This window comes from Cygnus atratus, chromosome 14, assembly GCF_013377495.2.
Source record: "Cygnus atratus isolate AKBS03 ecotype Queensland, Australia chromosome 14, CAtr_DNAZoo_HiC_assembly, whole genome shotgun sequence".
NCBI lineage: Eukaryota > Metazoa > Chordata > Aves > Anseriformes > Anatidae > Cygnus > Cygnus atratus.
This window is the reverse complement of record NC_066375.1, coordinates 978,420-998,186: the sequence shown is the minus strand read 5'-3', so window position 1 is coordinate 998,186 and position 19,767 is coordinate 978,420. Positions and strand designations below refer to the sequence as shown.

Genomic DNA, 19,767 nt, shown 5'->3' with positions numbered 1-19,767 from the left:
CTGAGACAAGTGGATTTTAACATTTTTCCTTTGCACTTAACTTGTAGGATGATTACTTATGTGTTAAGTTGTTATAAATAACTTCTGTCACTACAATATGAGAAATCTACAAAATCAGTGCAAGCTTTAAGAAATGAACCCCATTCACACATGCAAGGTAAGCTTAATTAGCCAACAACAACAAAACAATATTTGAGTATTTAGAACCCGACATGCTCAAGGAAGTATGCCACTTTTTACACTTCCTAGAAGCATTCTGTATTTAATTAGGTCTCATTAGTAAAGGCAATCACTGTATCTTATTTGCAGAAACACAGGACATCATGCTCCATCAGCAGATAACGTTCTTCATCGAAAAGAGAACTTTGTGCGCCAGGCCTGCCAATCCAAAGAAAATCAGAACTAAAACATGCAGAGTAAAACATTCCAGTAAATAAAAAAAACTCAACTGTTTTATTTAGAGTGATAACTTGTAATAAGGTATCAAAGTATAAAATTATCTGGGCTCTTGAATCCAATTCTCAAAGGAAATTGAATTTTTTTGTGAGTTTTAAAATTCATTACAACAGCCAGATACAGTACAAGAGTCAAAACAGTTTTCTGCATCAGTGTTCGGTTCTTAATGCTTTCACACTCACTCAGCACTTCCCACAGCTCTCAGGAACACAACACAGTTAGCTCCAGCCAAAGGAGGGGGACAGCCAAAGGAGGGGGACAACCTCATCAGCAACTTCTAATGGGACTAGGAAGATTATTTTTTTAAGGAGAATGAGAAGAACTAAGGGAAGAGTGAACAATAACACGCACTGGTCTGGGAAATTATTCACTCATGGTAGTTTTCCACAGAGAGCTACCACAGAAAAAAATTTTTCTTTGATGTAAGACTCATTCACAGACTGAGTCTTACCAGGTGTTAACATAACACATTTGACCACTGATTCAACTCCAGAAGTCAATGAATAGATCATTCCACAGACCTGACAGATGAGCACCAGACTAACACCTTCAGTAAATTCAATGAAACGAAATCCCTTGGATTAAATTGCTGAAAAAATGCTAGTGATAATCTAGCACTTCGATAGAGCTTCTTTATTTCCAAGGGAAAAAAAAATGACTATCTTCCCTTTGCATTATGAGTTAAAATGTTTGTATCATTTTCTTGCTTTTGAGAATTAGCAAGTGCTTATGTGAAGACCAAGCATTTTTGCTTTCCTACTTCCTACACTTGTAAGACTTCTTGCAAGCATCTAATATCGCAAACTAGATTATATTTGTAATGTAAAATTAAGTATGTATGGCTGAAGCAAATATCAAATCCACTAACTGAATACACTTTTAAATATGATTTTGCTTCCATATGAAAGTTCCTATTTTAATAACCGAAGTCCATTCAAAAGTAAAGATTGGAAAAATCAAACACCATTCTCAAAATTTAAGGAAAATTTAATCAATATACCTTACTTTTACAGTAACTACAATACTGACAAGCATAACATTTTCAAAATGGTGTTTTTCTTGGAAGTACTGCAAAAGAGATTACTCTTTGTCTACTAATATGTGCACCATTAGGGGAAAATCCTCTAGTTGAAGTAATCTTCAGAAATTCAAGTTAACATGTAGCTACTCAGACATCCAAATGTATTCATATTTCAAATGTGACAGAATTACAGATCCTCTTAATTTTTAAAGCATCTGTTGCTTAATTCATAACTTCAGTATCTTAAATCATGAAATACTATCACATCAAATGAACAAGTAAATGAGACCAAACACCTTAAGAGTGTGTTTGTTAAAATATAGAACTAATTGTTTGCGTTCTTCTGTGCATTTTCCTTTTGGCAAGAGGGGAGAGGAAATGGGTTATTACTGCAGATTTGTTCAAAGAGAATTTCCAAATCCACATCATCTGTGGTTTTGTTAACTTCTAGTGATAACAATCTTTCAATCTGTAACTGCATCCCTCCTCCCTCCCTCCCCTGAAAAAAAAACAACAAAAAACCCCCTCCCCCTTACCCCCCCACCAGCTCAAACAAACAACTAGAAGTTACTTTTCTAAAGATACAGGAATGGGAAAGAAATTACATTAACTTGATAAGCATGAACACTTATTAAAGCTATAGACACCTCAGGTCAATTGCGAACAGTATTCAAAGTCCTAAAAAAGTGAACACAAGACATTTGTTCCAGATGATTTAAAACTGGTCTAACTTTTGTGATAGCAACACTATACAGGTGTTTGCAGCCGTGTCTGGTCCAACTAAATATTCCAAGTTGATGTCTTCATTTTGGCCCACTGGAGTCCAACAATTTGGACAGTCTCTTCAAAACACAGAAATGAGAGCAAAGACTCCATACAATAAAGCACAGGGGTACGCTACTAGAAGTTGCTGTCCTTCCATTGCTAAGGCAGAAATGAAGATTTTGGAAGCAGAAAAGCTGCACCAGCCAATGATTCCAGCCGTGAGAATAATTCCCATCACTCCCCTGTAAAGATAAAAACAGAATTAATTTAAGACTCGTGTACTTAGGAGTCATAACTAGACTCCTAATACCTTCTACAAATTCTAAGAATTTTATCTTTTATCTTCCACATTTTTAAATGATAGAGTTCCAGTAAAGATTTCAGAGCCATATTATTCAATTGTCACAACATTAAAAAGCACCTTTGTACATATGAAACTTAGGTATTAAATAAAGAAACGATATCATGTTGTTTCTTGCTGCTTTTCAGTTCCTAATTTCATACAGTTATGAAGAATCACATGGATTTTCTTTGTTTGACATTCAGTTTTGTATCTTAACTTACAAGCTATCTTTTTGACTTTGCAGGTAATAGTATTTATCAGATTCAACGCTAACTGAAAACAAACTCAATACTGAAAGAGTCCATGTATTTAAAAGCTGTTGACTGACTTAAAGAAAAGCAGTATTCACACCTTTTTTTCCAGTAAGAAAGTTGAGACTTGTATTTTTACACTTACTACAAATTCCTGTCATATTGAATTTATAAGCACGTTCATCACTATGAAGTTTTCTCTTAGTAACTTTATCTCACAGTAGAGGAAATCTATTATCAAGTTATAGTTTATGTACTTACTGCAATGAAAATACAATTGCGAAAGTGGAAAGTAGGATCATAGGAAGAAGACAGTATCCAAGGACACTGGCAACGCAGCCAAATGAGACGCCTGTCATGCTCATTAAGTTCAGGAGACAAAACATCCCTAAGCATCCGATTGCACTTATTCCATACACGTAACCAAACTGAATTTTACCAGCCTGAAAGTTAAGCATAAGAGTACACATTAATTAATAGAACAAGTAACACTTCCCACAAACAAAGGCAAGAAGAATTAGTATTTACAGAATATCTTCATTTTCTCCATCGTCCCTCCAACCACCAATTCCTATATTCAAATTCAACATGCCATATTTTCCTGCAACCCGAATTCCAGGACACCTGTACATTTTAGATACCCAAGAGGCACATTTATCTGAAGTTTACATATTTCAATAAATAGATTTTAATCAAACTGTTATTTGCTGATCTGGGCTGCAAAAGTCTATGAATTCCCCAGGGGTTATAGAATCACAGAATATCACAGAACCATACAACGTCCCCAGTTGGGAGGGACCCAACAAGGATCATCAAGTCCAACTCCTGGCTTAGGCAACTAACTTCCCATGGTGATCTTTTTCTATGATTATTATTTCTCTGAAGATGTCTTGCGATACTAATCTTTACAGGAATAATGTTTAAGATTAGAAAAGTTTGGAACTTCTCTACAAATCTAGAGCTAAAATGCCTTGCAATAAACTCCATGGTGTTGTAGAACAATGTAAATTATAAGAAGCAAATATTAAACTGGAAGATAACAGACAACTGAAAAATACAATGCATGATTCTGAAAGTAAAACACCTCAACCTCTTAAAAAAAAAAAAAGCAGTTAAAAATCTGGGAATGTGTCACACACCCATTTCTGTGAAAAAGGGAACCGTATTCCTCAGAAATAGACTATGAAAAGAAATAGGCACTCCAGTAAAATAAATGGCATGCAAAAAAAACCAAAACAAAACAAACAAAAAAACCTCTAAAGCTTTGACTTAAAATCCACAGAAGAAAAAGGGTAGCAAACTCGCTAACCTCAGTGAGCGCTGCATGAAGCCCCAGCTCCTCTCCCACTGAGCTACAAACTCCTGGTCACGATATGGTTTTTGTGGCCTCTACGCTAAGGAGTCAGTTCCAACAAACCTATAGGTAACTTGCCTTTTTCCTCCAGTGTCTCCAGGCATATCAAAGCACAAATAATTCTATTCGGCAACCAATGTCTTACCAGTAATAACGTGGCTCCAAAAGCTAAGCAGAAGACCATTGGTCCAGCCAAATCCGTCTCATTCATGATGCTGCCATCTGCTACTTTTAATGGGTGCAGCACTGTTAGTGTCTTCTGCCAGATGTGGTCGAAATTGATCCCCAATTCTGCAAGTTACATGAAACAAACTATGCATATTTATATATTTTTTCTTCTTGCCCCTGCTTGCTTTACTGACACATTTTCCCTGCCCCTACCCTCTTAAATCTCCTCCAGGAACTATCCTACGGGGACCAGAGAATTGAGTCATTCCCTCTGTCCTCGAGCTGCTGAGTGTGCTGCTTCCACAGATTCCACGTCTCAAATGTTCTGCAGCGACAGGCTGGTTTCTAAAGGACCAGATAAGGCCTAAGAACAGCGTTCTGCGCCAGACCAAAGTTCATTTAGCCCAGCATACTGTCTCTGTAAGTGGCCAAAAGAAGACATGCATGGAGGAGTATCAGAACAAAATACGCAGATTCCCCAAACGTTTCCCAAGTCTCCAGTGACTGGTGGCTCAAGGATTTCAAATTCAAAGTAGTTTCTCTGCACCTAGTTATCCACAGCGGATTTCTCTTTCACAAACCTCCTATCCTGTTACTGAATCCACTGAGAAAAACACAACCATCCCTTTTAACACTTGACACATTTTACAGCTTATTGCAGCTAAACAGGATTTCAAGGCTCCATCCAGCCAATCTGACCACAGCTGTGCAAAAACCTATTTGCCCACCCCAGGCTCTGGGAAGCATCTACGTAAACAGATTAATTTTGGGAATAATATAAACGAGCACAGCTGGGTGGGAAGAAAACACGAATAGCTGCCTCTCTCACCAGCAACAGTAAGGGCTTCTTCAGCTGTTCGGTACTGAACAATGATGTATCTGAGCTGGCAACTCAACTACGGACACTAACTACCTAACCGTTCTGGCATTTGGCACACTCTTTATTCTGCATAGGAATTTCTGCAGTGTACAGCACTCCTCTTTAGCAATGCAAGATTTCAGTCCTAATCACAGAATCGACTGCAACTAACAGCATCAACTTATTTTCACAAAAGTAAGTACAGTTTGCAACAAGTATTATTTGCAACAACAAAATTATTAAGTGTTTTGTCTTAAGTCTTGTGTGAAGTCGGGCTATCCGTTTAATCATTATGCCTTCCACTGAACAGACAGCACGAAGTAATAACGCGTAACGCTAAAACTGTGTCCAAACGTTCACACAAGAACATGCAAATTATATACTGAAATACAGGTAAATAAAAGAAATAATGAGAATTTCAAGTCAATTGTGTACTTCCAGAAATGGGAGAATACACACCCTACTACTCAACTTATCCCCAAGCTGGGAGGAGTTTTGGATCTCAGCCACAAAGCTCAAATTATACCTTCTAATAGAGGAGGCTCATCCTCAAAGTTACTTCCATAAAAAGACTGTGCTGAAGTTGGAGTATATGTCTGTGTCGGCTGGTAAATCTGCCCTGTGTACGGCTGCTGCTGCATCATCTCTGGAGGGACGAATCCACTTTGCTGGGAGTACTCATAGCCTCCATACTGCCTATAAAGAACGACAGCACGTTACGGACAGATACAGAATTTCATTTTAAACATTTCCCTGCAAAAATCACAGCTTTTTTTCAGCAAATAAACTGCAGCAAACAGATCTGTCTTTCCTCCTCTTTTGAGCAGTCACATTCAATGCTCCCCTACTCAAATTCAAGCGTTCCAGGTGCTTAGCCACATTCATCTGTTCAAACCATTAGTAACAATACTGATGAGCTAAAGACGACGTACTGCTATAAGCTAAACGCAATAATTATCGTTACATGTGCTTTTGTATTGCTTTTTGCTTTTAAGTCAGAGGCCTGCACAAATGAGCGTTATCCATTGACTGAATTACTACCACAACTCGCAGACACGTAAAAGAGTAGGAAAAATTTAAGTCACAAACTAATCCAATTGTCCCTTAATTACTACTGACAACTCACTTGATGCCAGCATTAATTTACAATTGAGAACGCTTACTTGCAAACTCCATGTTAGAGAACAAAGTAGCTCATACTATCACCTTCATTGCCCTCCATATTTAAAAAAATCAGCCCAGGGAAAAAAAAACAAAAACCATTTTCCTCTTCACTTACACACCAAGAGCATCAGGTAGCGCTATGACACATAAGAAGGAATTATGATGCAGATTCTAAACATGGTGACATCTACCTAGAGGACATGATGCTGGGGGCACGGGGGGAGCAATTTCTCAGTTTCTGTTTGACACGTTCTCAGATATTTGCTAATAAATTTATACTGTTTTTGCAATACTACTATAGATTTCACACGTATAAAAATATATGTGGCTATAGACATCTTAAAAGAAAATAAGCCTCATCAGAGCTATCTTCTCTTCGTAAACAAACTCTTAAGTTATTCTTGCCGCTAACGGTCTCTGACTACAAAGGCTTCAGTAAACATCTCCAACATGAACATAAAGAAGGAAAACCCAGCACTCACTCTCCCTTCTTTTCTTGTGCCAGTACGGTCCAGCCTCATCACAGCCCAGCAGTCCTTGTCGGAATGCAAACACGCATCAACCTGTTCCACCTATCACAGCGATCAAACTCGGGTCACGTACCTGACAAAAATCCTCAGCCTGGGACTACGGATGTACAAAGGACTCACAAGAGCCCCTGTGACCTAGAAAAGTCTGCCACAGTTTTCTGCTAAAGCCTAGAAAACACCACGGACACTGCAGGCTCATTTATTTGACAGCGTGACTAATTTTCATTCCCTGAGTAACCGCATATGTCCTTAGGAAACAGCGATAGCGGCCTTCCAAAGGATTGTTTATGTTAAAATGTCTCACGTAATATCTTGAGAGTCCTGCCTTTACCTTAAAACGCAGACCACGGGATATTTAGCGTATAACCGCTATACACCTCCATTTACAGGATATAAGCTACACGGTGACACTGCAGCAGGGCTCGGTACGGGCAGCACCAGCTGCCTGCGCTGCCGGCCCCGCGCCGAAGGCGCCGAGCCCCTCACGGGCAGAGGGGGCCTCGCAGCCCAGCCCCAGCCGCGGCCGGGCGCCCTCCGCTGGGTCAGGCCGGCCCCGGGCCCCTCGGGGCCGGGACACCCGCAGCCCCGGGCAGCCCGCCCGGTGCCTCAGCGCCCCGGGGCCGGGGTTACCTGCCGTAGGGCCGGCCGCCGCCGCCGTACTCGTAGTGCTGGGCCTGCTCGTCGATGCTGTAGCCGGTCTGGAAGAAGTCCGTGGTGAAGCTGTCAAAGCCGGACATCTCCCGCACCCTGCCTGCGGGGAACACCGGGCGAGTGGGTGCGCGGCCCCCCAAACCCCCTCAGAACCCCCTCAGACCCCCTCAGACCCCCCCAGACCCCCCCAGACCCCCCGAGTGCCCCCCCGGTGCCCCCCCGGTCCCCCCCCGTCCCCGCCCGCACCCACCACGGCCCGGCCCCCCCGCCGCGGCGCTGCGACGTGTCACCCTGCCGCCCGCCGCTTCCGGGGCCGCCGCGCATGCGTGCGAGACGCGCAACGGGGCGCCCCCAGCGAGCATGCGCCGCCCGTCCCGCGCCCTGCCTGCGTGGCGCCGCCGCGGCGCCAAGGGGGCGAGGCCCGCCGGGGGGGGGGGGGATCCGGGGGGGTCACGTGGGGCGCGCGGCGGGGCGGCGGCCTCAGCCGGAGCCTGTCGCGGGGGAGCCTCGCGCTTCTCGTTGTTTGCGGGGTTTTTTACCTGTTAACCACCGAAATAAATGACGTTTTGAGCTCTTGTATGGTTTCTTTTCTTGGTTAAGGCCACGAGTGGCGTTGCCCGCGGGCTCAGCCTCCCCCTGCGATCCCCACAGGGCTCCCCGAGGGCAGGAGGGCTGGCAGGGGCCGCGCCACGACGCAGCCGGGTGAGGAGGAGGAACTGCGGTCGCTCAGTGCCAGGCCTTCGTACCCTTCACGTCACCACGTTAAATAAAACGAACATTTTCCTGACGCCTGATAAAATGTGTGCAGGAGCTATTGATCCTTGTTAAAGGCAGCTGTTAACCTGTGCTTTACAAATAGCTGCAGGAGCGGGGAATGACGAGGAACTGAGAAAAAATAATAATGACTGGGACAGCCTAGGATGGCTGTGAGATAGCCGTGGCCTAGGAGAGGCCTGAGGACAAGATCTGCAGGTGTGACAAACAGGAGTGAAGTGGGTCGATCCCTGGGGGGACACGAGGGGCTAGCGGAAGCCTGTCTCTCTGTTTTTCCTTCTAGTTCCATCGTTTTGCTCCTTTTTTTCACTCAGGGCCAGGGGAAAAGCTGCCCTCTGACTGCTAATCAGAATTTGTTTTTATTAACTACCTCAGGTACTCCTGCAGAGCGCGGGAAGAAGCGAGTGTGCTGCTGACTCAGATGGGCTTGTTGTGGACAGAGCCAGGGAAAACCCAGCTGAGGCAGTTTAGCTGAAACTTCAGAATGAGCTGAATCATAATTGCCACTTTATTGTTGTTGCCGAATAGGTGCACAGTAATGAGATTCAGAAATGTTTAGTTGTGCATGCATAAACAGTCGCAATCCCATGCGTGATGTAGCTGAACTTACGTGCATGCGAGAACCGAATGCTTGCCACTCGGGCACATGAGCTTCTGCAAATGTAAGACCCTTTTTGAAGTAGTTTTTTTGTTGTTGTTGTTGTTTTTTTTTTTTTTTTAATTCACTGTGGCTTAGGACACAATTACAGTTATTTTGTTACAAGCTCTCATGGATATAATCTTCTACTGAATAATATTTGAATAATAGTCCTGTTATAAGCCTCTCCTGCAGAACGTACCTTGTGGTGCAGGATATCCAGTATCTCCTGGGAACAGCCTTCCAGAAAATATGCATGTTTGTAGAACTGAATGAAATAACGATGTATGAATTATAGTCACAGATAACACAGAGATCAGTAACTACAGTATAAGATGATTCCTGCAAATTTATAGTTTATGTAAACTAGAGTTTGAAGGCTGAGAAGATCCATGCTTTCATGGAAGACCTGTAGAGTGTGCAGGATCCATCTGATGTTGGTGGCTTAGTGCCGCTTTGATGAACTGTGTGACTTGGTTGCACTTCACTAGACAGTGAAATTAGACCCAAATCCCAGGCAGTGGGCTGTTTAATTGTGATTTGCTGGTGAAATGCTCTTTGGCTAGAAATCTGTTTGGATTTGCTTAGATTATTAGAATTTGCTCACAGCTTAGGCTTGAGCTTTCATTAATTAGCTCTCTGTTTGCATTGGGCTTCTTAACATGACTTTAGGGTATCAGTTGTCTGCTTCAGTTTTGTGGGACAAATTCACAATTGGCCTGTAGCAGTGTGTTGTCTGGTACAGGCCTGTGGGTATAAGGGAACGCAATATTTTGCAGCTGCACAGCTATTGTCTTTTTGCATGACTTGGAAAGTGCATTGTGCTAGCCAGCGCTAATGGAAATGGGGGGAAGTTCATCCTTTTTATACCTTCTCCACCAGTATGTTCTTTCTGGAGCTGCATCAGAAACTCCTTCCTTTTCTGGTGAAGCAAAATAGAGATGATTTTATGAGGGCTTGTATGAAAATGAAGACTTTAAACAGATGTGGAAATGCATCAGTTTCTGCCAGTATGTGCCTGACAATTCTTATTAGAACAAGAACCCGCAAAACGTCTCTGCAGGCTGCCCGCAAGCAGCAGCTCTCACCCTGCCCGCTGACACAGCCTTGTTGCCTGGTAAGGCACCAAACGCAGCCCCTTTCCTGAGGGGCAGTCCTGCCTGCACCCAAGGTTACATGGACAGGGAGCAGATGCCTGGTTTTGTGAGACATGTTGAAATGGGAAGATGGGAAGTATAAAAATACTCATAAAATTAGCACATGGATTACACAGTGGCAATATCAAAATAATGCTACCCAGCGAGGACCAAAGTTTGTATTGGCTGCAACATTAGAAACCACACTATATTCACACTAGTGTAAATAACAGGATAATCTGAACCAGACTGAAGATAAAGCTATTAACAAAGCACTTTGGTAATGTGGGAGGAAGGGGAAAAGGAACAAGAAGTCTGCTGAAGAAAGCTTTGCTGTGGTAAAACTTGTAAGAGAGAAAGTCTCTTAGCAAAGGGTGACTGAAAACAACAGTTTTTCTTTGAGTTTAACAAGGTTGCTGATGTGAGTGCATATGAGGTCTCTGTCTGCTTGTATGTGCTGGGTGTATTGACGTGTCCGACACACACGGGATTGTTTGTGTAGCAGATTGCTTTGTTGAACACAGTCCATGAAATTCTACAGGATTTTTCAGCATTCGATATATCAATTCCTGGTCAAAATGTTACCTGATGTACAATGACTGCTACACAAATCAGTAGAATGTGATTCCTCCTCACTGTCAGTTTTTGAAAATCTAGCGCCTTGTGCAATGAATTTGCTTTGGATTTGGTGTGTGATGAAAGGAGCACACAGTTTTCTTTGCAGGAGTTGTGCCCACATTCTGTATGTTACATGACGGGAAAAAAAATAATGTCTCATGTTTCCTGCTTGAATTATCTGCCTTACACAACGCCTGTGCTTACATGCTGAGTGCCTGTGAAAGCTATTCTTCCTCTTTGCCTTTTTTGATGAAAATACATTATGCACTTGAATTATGAATAAAAGATCAAGGGCAAAACTGTATAATGCTCTACTGTGTTGTTCGTAATAAACCCTGCTTTATGGCACTCACACTTCTGCTAGCAGATCCTTTTCTTGGGGAGATCCTGCCATTTAGAGTTCCTTTACGCTTTTTCTCCAAAGTGAAATATTTGTTAGGTTGCCTTATTCACACCTACTGCGAAATTTCAGTGGATGAGATTTTCACTGTATGTAATTCACACTGCTGGATCAGTGGACAATGTGTTAACTTATCTCAGTACCATACTTTTTCTTGCCTGGCTCAGTTCTTGGGAACTCAGTTTCCAGAGCTACCTGAGGGATGGGAAGACCACTCTGCTCTAGGAATGCTATACATCTTTTCTAAATTGCCTGGGTTAAAGGTCTGTTACTGTGCAACAGCCTGGGGTTTCTTCCTGCCAGGACTGCGTTACTATCCTTTGCTATGGACTGAGTTTGGACTGGAAGTCTGTCTGGAAGTGCTGGCATCTGCCTGCAGGACGTGGTGGCTGGTTCTCCCTGGAACCAGTGTCCCTTCACACTGCTCTGACAATAGGCCACAGCTGGGCCCAGAGCATCTGCCAGGGCCAGACCTTCCTTTTTCTCTTCGCCACGCCACCCTCCTCAGCAACTGTGCTATTCTCTGAGGCTCAGGAGAGTCTTGTCCTGCTGCAGTGGGAGTTACAGAACAAGTGGCTGGAGGCTCCTTTGGTGCACCGTGAAGTCACTTCTAAATCAGGGCGTAAGTCTAGGACTGAAAATACAGCTTTACTTTCTTCCTTTTTTTTTTTTTTTTAATTTTAGCTATTGTGTTTAAAAATCACCCAGAGTGATGAAAGTTCCCATGTGGCTTTTTAGCTGAAATCTTATGTCCAAAATCCAACTTAGATATTTTTTTTTTCTTCCCAGAATTACTCCCTCAATTTCTGCTAGAAATTATTGCTACTTCTGTGAGTGCCTTGAAGTTCAGTGTGGTGTTGCTAAATGCTGATAAACAGCTTCCACATTTCTCATTATGCGTGGGCGGCTTGATTCGTATTTATAGCTGTGTTCGCACTGCGAGCTGTAAGGTGATGTGTGTACGTACCATTGCTACTATAGACTTAGCTGAATACTACCCTTTCTAACATCCATTGCTGCTTCTTTTAAGACACCTACCCTTTTTTAGCACCCACAGAACTTGATGAAGTCAGTTGTCCCATGATTTTGTGAAAGCTTGGATGCTAACATAGCACTTTGTCATAAGGAGTGGCCTCAAACCTGTGAATGATGTCATATCGTTGGTGTATCGGGTTTAAGCATAGCTGTGCTGTGACTTCTGGAACATACGCTCTAAGCTTGGGCTAAATTTTTCCCTAGCTATATTGAAGGTTATGTAGGCATCTGTTAAAAGTGGGACATGCTTCATCCTCCTCCTTTTGATAGATGCTGCTTTTCTTTTCCATCAGAGAACTGTAGCTGCGCTTAAATGAGCTGCTTTAGTTTTGCAGCTGAATAGGTAAGGTCCTTAGTGTGGTCCTGACACATATTTTACATTTAGGTCACCGGTGCATTTGGCCCAGATTTTCAAGTTTCACTCTTGTCCGGCAGCATTTTGATGGATTTGGCCAGTGGCTTGTATTTAGCAAGGAAGCATTATGTGATGCTTCTACTATTGAAGTCACTGCATCAAAGGAAATGATATTACATTGTATTACAGTAAAATGATTGCAGCATCCCGTGTAAAGAAATAAAAGTAGGAGTTTAATTTCTTTTGTTTATTATTTGAAAGGTGCAGAAGCAGATACATTTCTAAAGCTGTTGTGATTAAAATTCTACGGTTTTTGTTCTTTCCAAAGGGCAATTCTGATTATAATTTTTCCAAAAGACTTAGAGCTTAAATACCTCTGTGTTCACTAATCACACGGTATCGATGTCAGAATCCTTCACAGAACCTTATCCTCACTCCGTTGCCGGAGTGCCTGCACATCAGACTTGCTGTGTAGTTCCCACTTCTGCCCAGGGGATCTCCGCCACCCCGCCTGTGATTCGGACCGCTGTGTGATCACAGGTGTCTCTGGTGCTGGTCTGAACAAGGTCAATTTTTACGGGGCACAGTGAATTGATTCTCCAAGCCCTGCCAACACGACACCACTGGCTTTATGAAAATTTATTTAAATATTATTAAAGCATATTAACTAACATTAGTAACTAAAGTATTTGAAAAAGCTGGTGCAATGCTCCTTGCTTTGAACCGGGGCAGCACTAATGAGCATAAATCCCAAAGGAAGCTTATCATTTCACCTGCCTGGTCACGCAGATGTTAAAGCCTGCATGCCTTGACTATGCCAAACTCTTAAAAAAGTGATGAGTACATCTAAGTTAACATGTCCTCACGTCACACCTTTATGTTCTCGTTGTAAGGATGAGAGCGCTTGACAAACACTTCTTCAGCCGGCCTGCAGGAGCCGCGCGTGAAGGTGCGCGGCGCTTTGTCTCCTCCCGGGCTACGACGTGCAGCCTCTGTCGCGGCCCCAGGTGCTGGTTTGAAAATTAGGAGCGAGACCCGGAGGTGAGGGGCAGAGCCTTGGCTCGGGACCTTGGCCGTCGCTTCTTCCTTAGTGAATTAATTGGGGTAAAAAGCAAGGGTTTGATTCAGGCATGAGTTTGAAAAATCTGTAAGTACGCAAGTTGCGGTTTTCTCCCTGAGCCCTTAGAGCGGTACTGCTTGCAGTTAGCACGTCGTGGCGTTGGTTTATGCTCCTGGCCCCGCTCTCAGAACCTGGCGGCGGTGTCGGCAGCCGCGGTGCCGTCAGAAACCGGCCGGGCTGGCAGCCCGCGCACACGGCGATTCCGCTCCCAAACCTCCCCGTGGCTCCGGGCGCCGTTCGCACGGGAGGCTTGCTGTGCCCCGCGCTGTCACCCCGAGCAGCCTCAGGACCGACGCGTGCCAGGAGCGCTGCCCGCTGCAGTGCCGCTGGGCGCTGTGCCGCCGCCACCGGGGCCGCACCTGCGTGACCGGGGCCGGGGGGCGCTGGGCGCTCAGCCCGCAGCGAGCCGGGGCCCGGGGCGGCTGCCGCGAGGTGGCGGTGCCGGCACGGACACGGGCGCGGCCGCGGGGAGCGCGGCCCCGGCCCCGGCCCCCGCCCCCCCGCGCCGCTCACCGGCGGGGCACGAGGGGCGCGAGCGGCGGGGCAGAGCCGCGGCCCCGCCGGCCCCGGTCCCCCCCCGCCGCGCCCCGGCGGCCAGGCACGTGCCAGGGGCGGGGGCGCGCCGGGAGCGGGGGGGGCACCGGGGGAGCGCCGGGGGGGTGGCCGCGGGGAACTCGGCCGGCACCGGGCGGCGGGGCGGGGCGGGCGGGGCGGGGCGGCCCCGGCGCTGTCCCCGGTGCTGGCGCGGTCCCGGCCCCGCTCCGCCGGGATGATGCAATCGGCAGCGCCCGCCGCCGGCACGGCCCCGCGCCGCTGAGCGGAGCCGCACCGAGCCGAGCCGAGCCGAGCCGAGCCGAGCCGAGCCGGGCAGAGCCGCGCCGAGCCGGGCTGAGCCGAGCTGAGCTGAGCCGGGCCGAGCCGGGCTGAGCCGAGCCGAGCCGAGCCGAGCAGCGGGAGCGGCGGCCAGCCCGGCGCAGCGCAGCGGACCGGACCGGACCGGACCGCACCGCACAGCACCGCACCGGACCGGACCGGAGCGGACCGGGCAGCCCCGCGGCGCCCCGGCCATGTCGCCGCCGCCCCCCGGCCCGGGGCCGCTGCCGCCGCGGGAGCCGCCGGAGCCCGGCCGCCCGTAGCGCGGGGTTTCTGCAAGTCATCCGCCCACCGCCGCCCTGCCCCGGCCCCGCTCCGAGGACCCCGGTCGGATTTGTTGGGGTTTTGTGCTGTTTGCTCTTTGCTTCTTCCTTCCCTCCCCGCCGTGCTGTGTGTAGCGGCTCCTCTCGTCACCTGCCGTGGTTAACTTTCCTGTGACTCGGTTTAACTCTTGAGATCTCCGCGGATGTTGCTAAGAGCACTTTTCTTGCCTTTGCTGCCCCTTGCCGGGACCGGATCTGGTACTAACCGGGCTCCGTGTGCCTGTGTGCGTGTTCTGAGTGTCCTGAGGTGTTGCTTTGCTGTACAGAGCTGTGCGTTACTTGTAACCAAGGTAAGAGCTGCCGTTCCCCTTGCCTCAGCTGCGTGTCTAAATCAGATGCTCGTTTAAAGATGAACCGTGTGTTGTCTTTAAACCGTGGGGTCACACGGAGTCCTTCCCTTGGTTAGTACCTGCGAAAAGGAACGTAGAACTTGGCAAAAATAGATCTGTTTAGGACGAGAGCTAACTGCTTTCAAAAACCATCGGCTTCTCTCTGTTGCAATTTCTGGGTTGCTTAAGAGAATAATTTGTGTCTTATTTTGTTTTCCCTTTTAACAGACCCGCGAAGGATCGTAGGCTTGGCTTGACCTTGATTTTGATGGCTTTGTCGGAAGATCTGATGATGTGATTGCATTTCGTGAAGTGATTGCTCTCCAGCCCCTATGGCTTAGGATACAAGCCACTTCTGCCACACAGTTACTCATGGACAATTCCCAATTTTTTTAGACAAACCTTTTTTTTTTTCTTTTCTTTTTTTTTTTTTTCATTTCATCACTTTCCTTTCACCCCATTTCTCCTTAATGTTGGGAGCCTTATTCTACACTTTGCCGTGATCGACCATCCTGCTGCTCCTTGCTGTTGGTTTCTTTTTTAAAATACAATGGCTCTAAGTGGCAACTGCAGGACTTACCTTCCTGCTCGGGAGCAAGGGACCGGGCTGCACTCCTTCCCGGAGGTCGTGGAGCTAAACGTGGGTGGCCAGGTTTACTTCACTCGCCACTCCACCTTGGTTGGCACCCCTCACTCCCTGCTGTGGAAAATGTTCACCCCAAAAAGAGACACAGCCAACGATCTGGCTAAGGACTCCAAGGGAAGATTCTTCATCGACAGAGATGGCTTTCTTTTCCGCTATATTCTGGACTATCTCAGGGACAAGCAAGTGGTTCTGCCCGACCACTTCCCGGAGAAGGGAAGGCTCAAGAGGGAGGCTGAGTACTTCCAGCTCCCGGACCTGGTCAAACTGCTGACTCCCGATGACAGCAAGCAAAGCCCCGACGATTATTGCCACAGTGACTATGAAGAGGTCTCCCAAGGCAGTGACACGAGAATATGCCCACCCTCGTCACTCTTAGCGTCGGATCGGAAGTGGGGATTCATTACCATTGGGTACCGGGGGTCGTGCACTATTGGCAGGGAGAGCCAAGCAGATGCCAAATTCAGGAGGGTCCCAAGGATTTTGGTTTGTGGAAGGATTGCTCTGGTCAAAGAGGTCTTTGGAGAAAGTTTGAATGAAAGCAGAGACCCAGACAGAGCTCCAGAAAGGTACACCTCCAGGTTTTATCTCAAGTTCAAGCATCTGGAGAGGGCTTTCGACATGTTATCTGAGTGTGGATTCCACATGGTGGCCTGCAACTCCTCTGTGACGGCTTCCTTTGTCAATCAGTACACTGACGACAAGGTCTGGTCCAGCTACACTGAATACGTCTTCTACCGTAAGTACGAGGCATTTCTAAGGGAAGCGTAACTGCCTGTTCGAAGCCTGTCTCTGACCGTACGGTTCTCAAAGCCCAGAAAGTGCAAATTTCCTTGGGTCTGCTGCGGACCGAAGCTTTATTTTGATCTGGGGTGATACGCTTCAGTTTAAGCTTGCAGAAGGTAAAGCAAGGCTGAACTCGGTGCCTTGGTCTTGGCTAGGTGGCAGCACAGACTGCCAAAAGCGCCCATCCCCGCGGCGAAGGCTCCGTGCCCCTGGCTGTGCGGCTCAGCCACCCGATGGCCTTGCACACTTCTGCGTGCGAGCGCGATGCGATGTGAGCCTTGCAAACGCGCTGCAGATTTAGTTACAGAAAATCTTCAAATGGGATTCAATTTGCAAAGGTAAAAGCTGCTTGATAATAGTCAAGCATAGTCAGCCAAACCATCTGTCAGCAAACCCGACACACTTACATGCAGGGAAGGGAAAACAAAATCCCGTCCCCCTGGCTGCTTTTCAACGGGGAGCCTTCTCAGAGCCAACTGATGTGCTCTGAAATGAGGGCTCAGAGCAGAGAGAGCGAGTTGCTGTGCCTTGTTATGCAACATGCCTATGAAAAACAGTCCTCATAATGAGAAGTATCTGCCCTGCTTACTGCAATCACATCAGATCACATACTGTTGTGGTAATTTTAGCTGATAGCTCTAGCAGGCTCATTAACTTTCTAAGTTGATATTCAGGTAGAGGTACTGTTACCAATGGTAACACGAGGGTGATTTTGATTCTATAATTCTGTATCAGAAAATTGTTCCCCAACTGCTGTGCTTAAGTGTGCAAGAGGTTCGTGAGGATGTTTTCTTCCATTTTCATCTAAAGAGGGTGAAGGATGGAACATTTACCCAGTCCATTTGTACAAATGGGCTTTAGCCAGCTGCTGCTTTGGGCAGAGGGATTTAAAGAAGGATAAAAATTGCTTTGCCTGCAGACCTGCCACGCTGTGTGCAATGCTTACAGTTGGCAGGCTTGGTAATGTGGGGAGCTGACAAAAGTTTTAGATGAAAGATGTGTCAGGAAGTGAATAGTTGGTGTGTAACACTGGGTTCAGCGCCATCTACTCTTGTGTCTCAGCTCAACAGGCAACCCTAGTCTGCTTATGTAATGATGCTTAAGTTAGCATCCTGAAGAGCCATCTGTATTTCTGACATGCATAGATTTACGTAAAATTAGTTTTCTAGCTGGATTTCTTTGCAAAATGGTTCAAAGGTCTTGGATCGGCTCATATGCTAACAAGGATAGATGATTTCTATTATTAGGCTTCTTGTGTTTGAAAATTATAGTGTCTTGTACAAGTTAAAGGAGAACAATTCATGTAGCTAAAGGAATGGATTAGAATAAATTGTATTTAAATTTAGAATCGGGAAAAAAGTTCTCTATAGGCTCAATGTTTTGCTAATTGAAGAGAGGATGAAAGTAGGTTCTACACAAATTAACAAACACAGACTACTGACTTCCATATTACTTGAATTTTTACCTTCAAAGGTTGCCTTTTGCTTCCACATTGTTACAGTTAGGGTACCAAGATGAGAGGTACCTTACGAATTTTGGAGAGTGAAATTTTATAGCAGGCATCACAAAATCTTCTCCCACCAATACACAGAATGCCCAATTCAATTAAAGTTCTTGGAAAGACGTATCCAGTCAACAGGTTTTGCATTTGGTTCATACCAGTTTTGTCTATTTTTGACACTGGTACAGTTTCAGAGAGAGATTTTTCCAAGGGTCCTTCCCTAGGCAAAGCAATGACTGTGATGCCCAACCACTCTTTTATCTCAATCCAAATCTCTCTGTTACGCTTCGTGCTGGTTGCTGCTCGCTGTGCTAGAGCTGCTGGGGGCTGCAGAGGTTCCCGGCAGTGTGCGTGGGCTCTGGCCGCAGCCGGGCGCAGGGAGCAGCACGGTGCCTGCAGAATTCACCTGGAGCAAAAGAAGCCCCTTTCCAAACCTCCCAAAGGCTTTCATTTTAAACTTTGAGGACCAATAAAATTGACATCTGGCGTTCTAGTGGAATATTACAACTTCTCTGCAGCTGTTTAGCCATAATTATTTAATTAGAAGCTGCCAACTGTGTCTATATTAGCATTAATTCATCAAGCTGTTGCAGTCAGGTTAATGGTCCTAAACATGGGCAGTGTCTAAAACAACTGGTTAGACAGATGCAAAGGTGGTCGTCGCAGAGCAGCTCAGTAGCTCCTGTGAAATGCACAGCTGAGGGGGTCCAGAGCTAGGAAGGGATGACTGTTTCCAAAGGAGGAAGAATAGAGGGGGAAACAGTGTTTTGATGCACCAAATACACAGCGTGCACCAAGTACTCCTCAAAAGGTAAATAGCTGTGGTTGGCATGAAGATAAAGAACATTCTTCATATACAAATCCTTCTGGAAGTAGATCAGATGGGCTGATGGGGGTGTAAACCGTGCAGCTGTTCACATGGGTACAGTGTGTGCTGTTAACAGCATTGCATGATTAATATTGTATGATAGTTTATCCCCTCGTTCAAGTTTAGGTGCTATTAAGGCTAATGGGAGATTCGTGTTCTCTGTGGAGGAGCTTTTCCTGAAATGCAGGGCACGCAGAAAGCATCCAGAACAGCAAACCTGCAGCTGTTTTGCTGAGTGGGTGGTGAGATGGGCTGCAAAGCCCGCACACAGGATGACAGTGCAATCCTGGGAGCGCAGCTGGGCTCCGCTCCAGCTTCAAGTAGGCCAAGGCGAAGCAGGGCTTGGAGACAGGCTGTGCTGATCCATTAGGCCCATAATTAAGCAGTTCTTTGAAACGCAGTCGCTGTGTGGTGGGTGGGCAGGAGCTGCAGCCTGCGTTCCTGCTCACAGGTGGAGCACGAGTGGAGGAAGGGATGGGGGTTCCGCTCATGCATCTTCTTTCCCTCCAGTTTCTGTTATGTCAATGAAATTAAAAAAAAAAATACTACCTACAGTTGGATTTCTGAATTGAATACTTTGGTGGTTTTCTCTCCTGTTTTGTCAATGATCTTGAAGTAAAACCCCATCTCCAAACACTCAAATTTTTGAAGAGCGTGATAGCCTCTGCTTAGATCTTCATTTTAAACTGTTTCCAACCTCTACAATGGGATGAATCACAGATACACACGGGAACATCTGGTGCGTGCTGGGGGGTGGCGGTGGCGGTGGTGGTGGTGTTAAAGCATATGGGCTGGCTCAGCCTTCTG

The 19,767-nt window shown here is 46.1% G+C and overlaps 2 protein-coding genes across 3 annotated transcripts in view; one reads left to right on the top strand and one right to left on the bottom strand.

Annotated features, from left to right (window-relative positions):
* Positions 1-426: 426 nt before the first annotated feature.
* On the bottom strand, positions 427-7,911 carry YIPF5 (Yip1 domain family member 5). 2 transcript variants are annotated; one of them, XM_035560725.2, is made up of 6 exons: positions 7,813-7,911; positions 7,542-7,662; positions 5,744-5,913; positions 4,336-4,481; positions 3,098-3,279; positions 427-2,484 (listed from the first exon to the last, which is right to left on the bottom strand). In XM_035560725.2, exons 2-6 carry the CDS (start codon positions 7,646-7,648, stop codon positions 2,322-2,324), a joined length of 768 nt encoding a protein of 255 aa, XP_035416618.1. In that variant the 5' UTR covers positions 7,649-7,662; positions 7,813-7,911; the 3' UTR covers positions 427-2,321. The 2 variants fall into 2 exon arrangements, with proteins under 2 accessions (XP_035416618.1, XP_050569566.1); XM_050713609.1 differs by having other exon boundaries at positions 7,542-7,658; positions 7,813-7,877.
* A 7,801-nt stretch (positions 7,912-15,712) lies between these two features.
* KCTD16 (potassium channel tetramerization domain containing 16) overlaps positions 15,713-19,767 on the top strand; it is a 59,871-nt gene continuing 55,816 nt past the window's right edge. Inside the window, exon 1 of the mRNA XM_035560693.2 lies at positions 15,713-16,544. Coding sequence (XP_035416586.1) covers positions 15,713-16,544 — 832 coding nt within the window. The remainder of the gene's footprint in view (positions 16,545-19,767) is intronic.

Excerpts from the sequence above, each read along its gene's own strand:
- YIPF5 (XM_035560725.2), bottom strand. The coding sequence starts at position 7,648 with ATGTCCGGCTTTGACAGCTTCACCACGGACTTCTTCCAGACCGGCTAC. Across the intron at positions 3,280-4,335 it reads TTGGAGCCACGTTATTACTG|GCTGGTAAAATTCAGTTTGG; the intron begins GTAAGACATTGG and ends CTTAACTTTCAG. Across the intron at positions 2,485-3,097 it reads GCAATTGTATTTTCATTGCA|GGGAGTGATGGGAATTATTC; the intron begins GTAAGTACATAA and ends TTATCTTTACAG.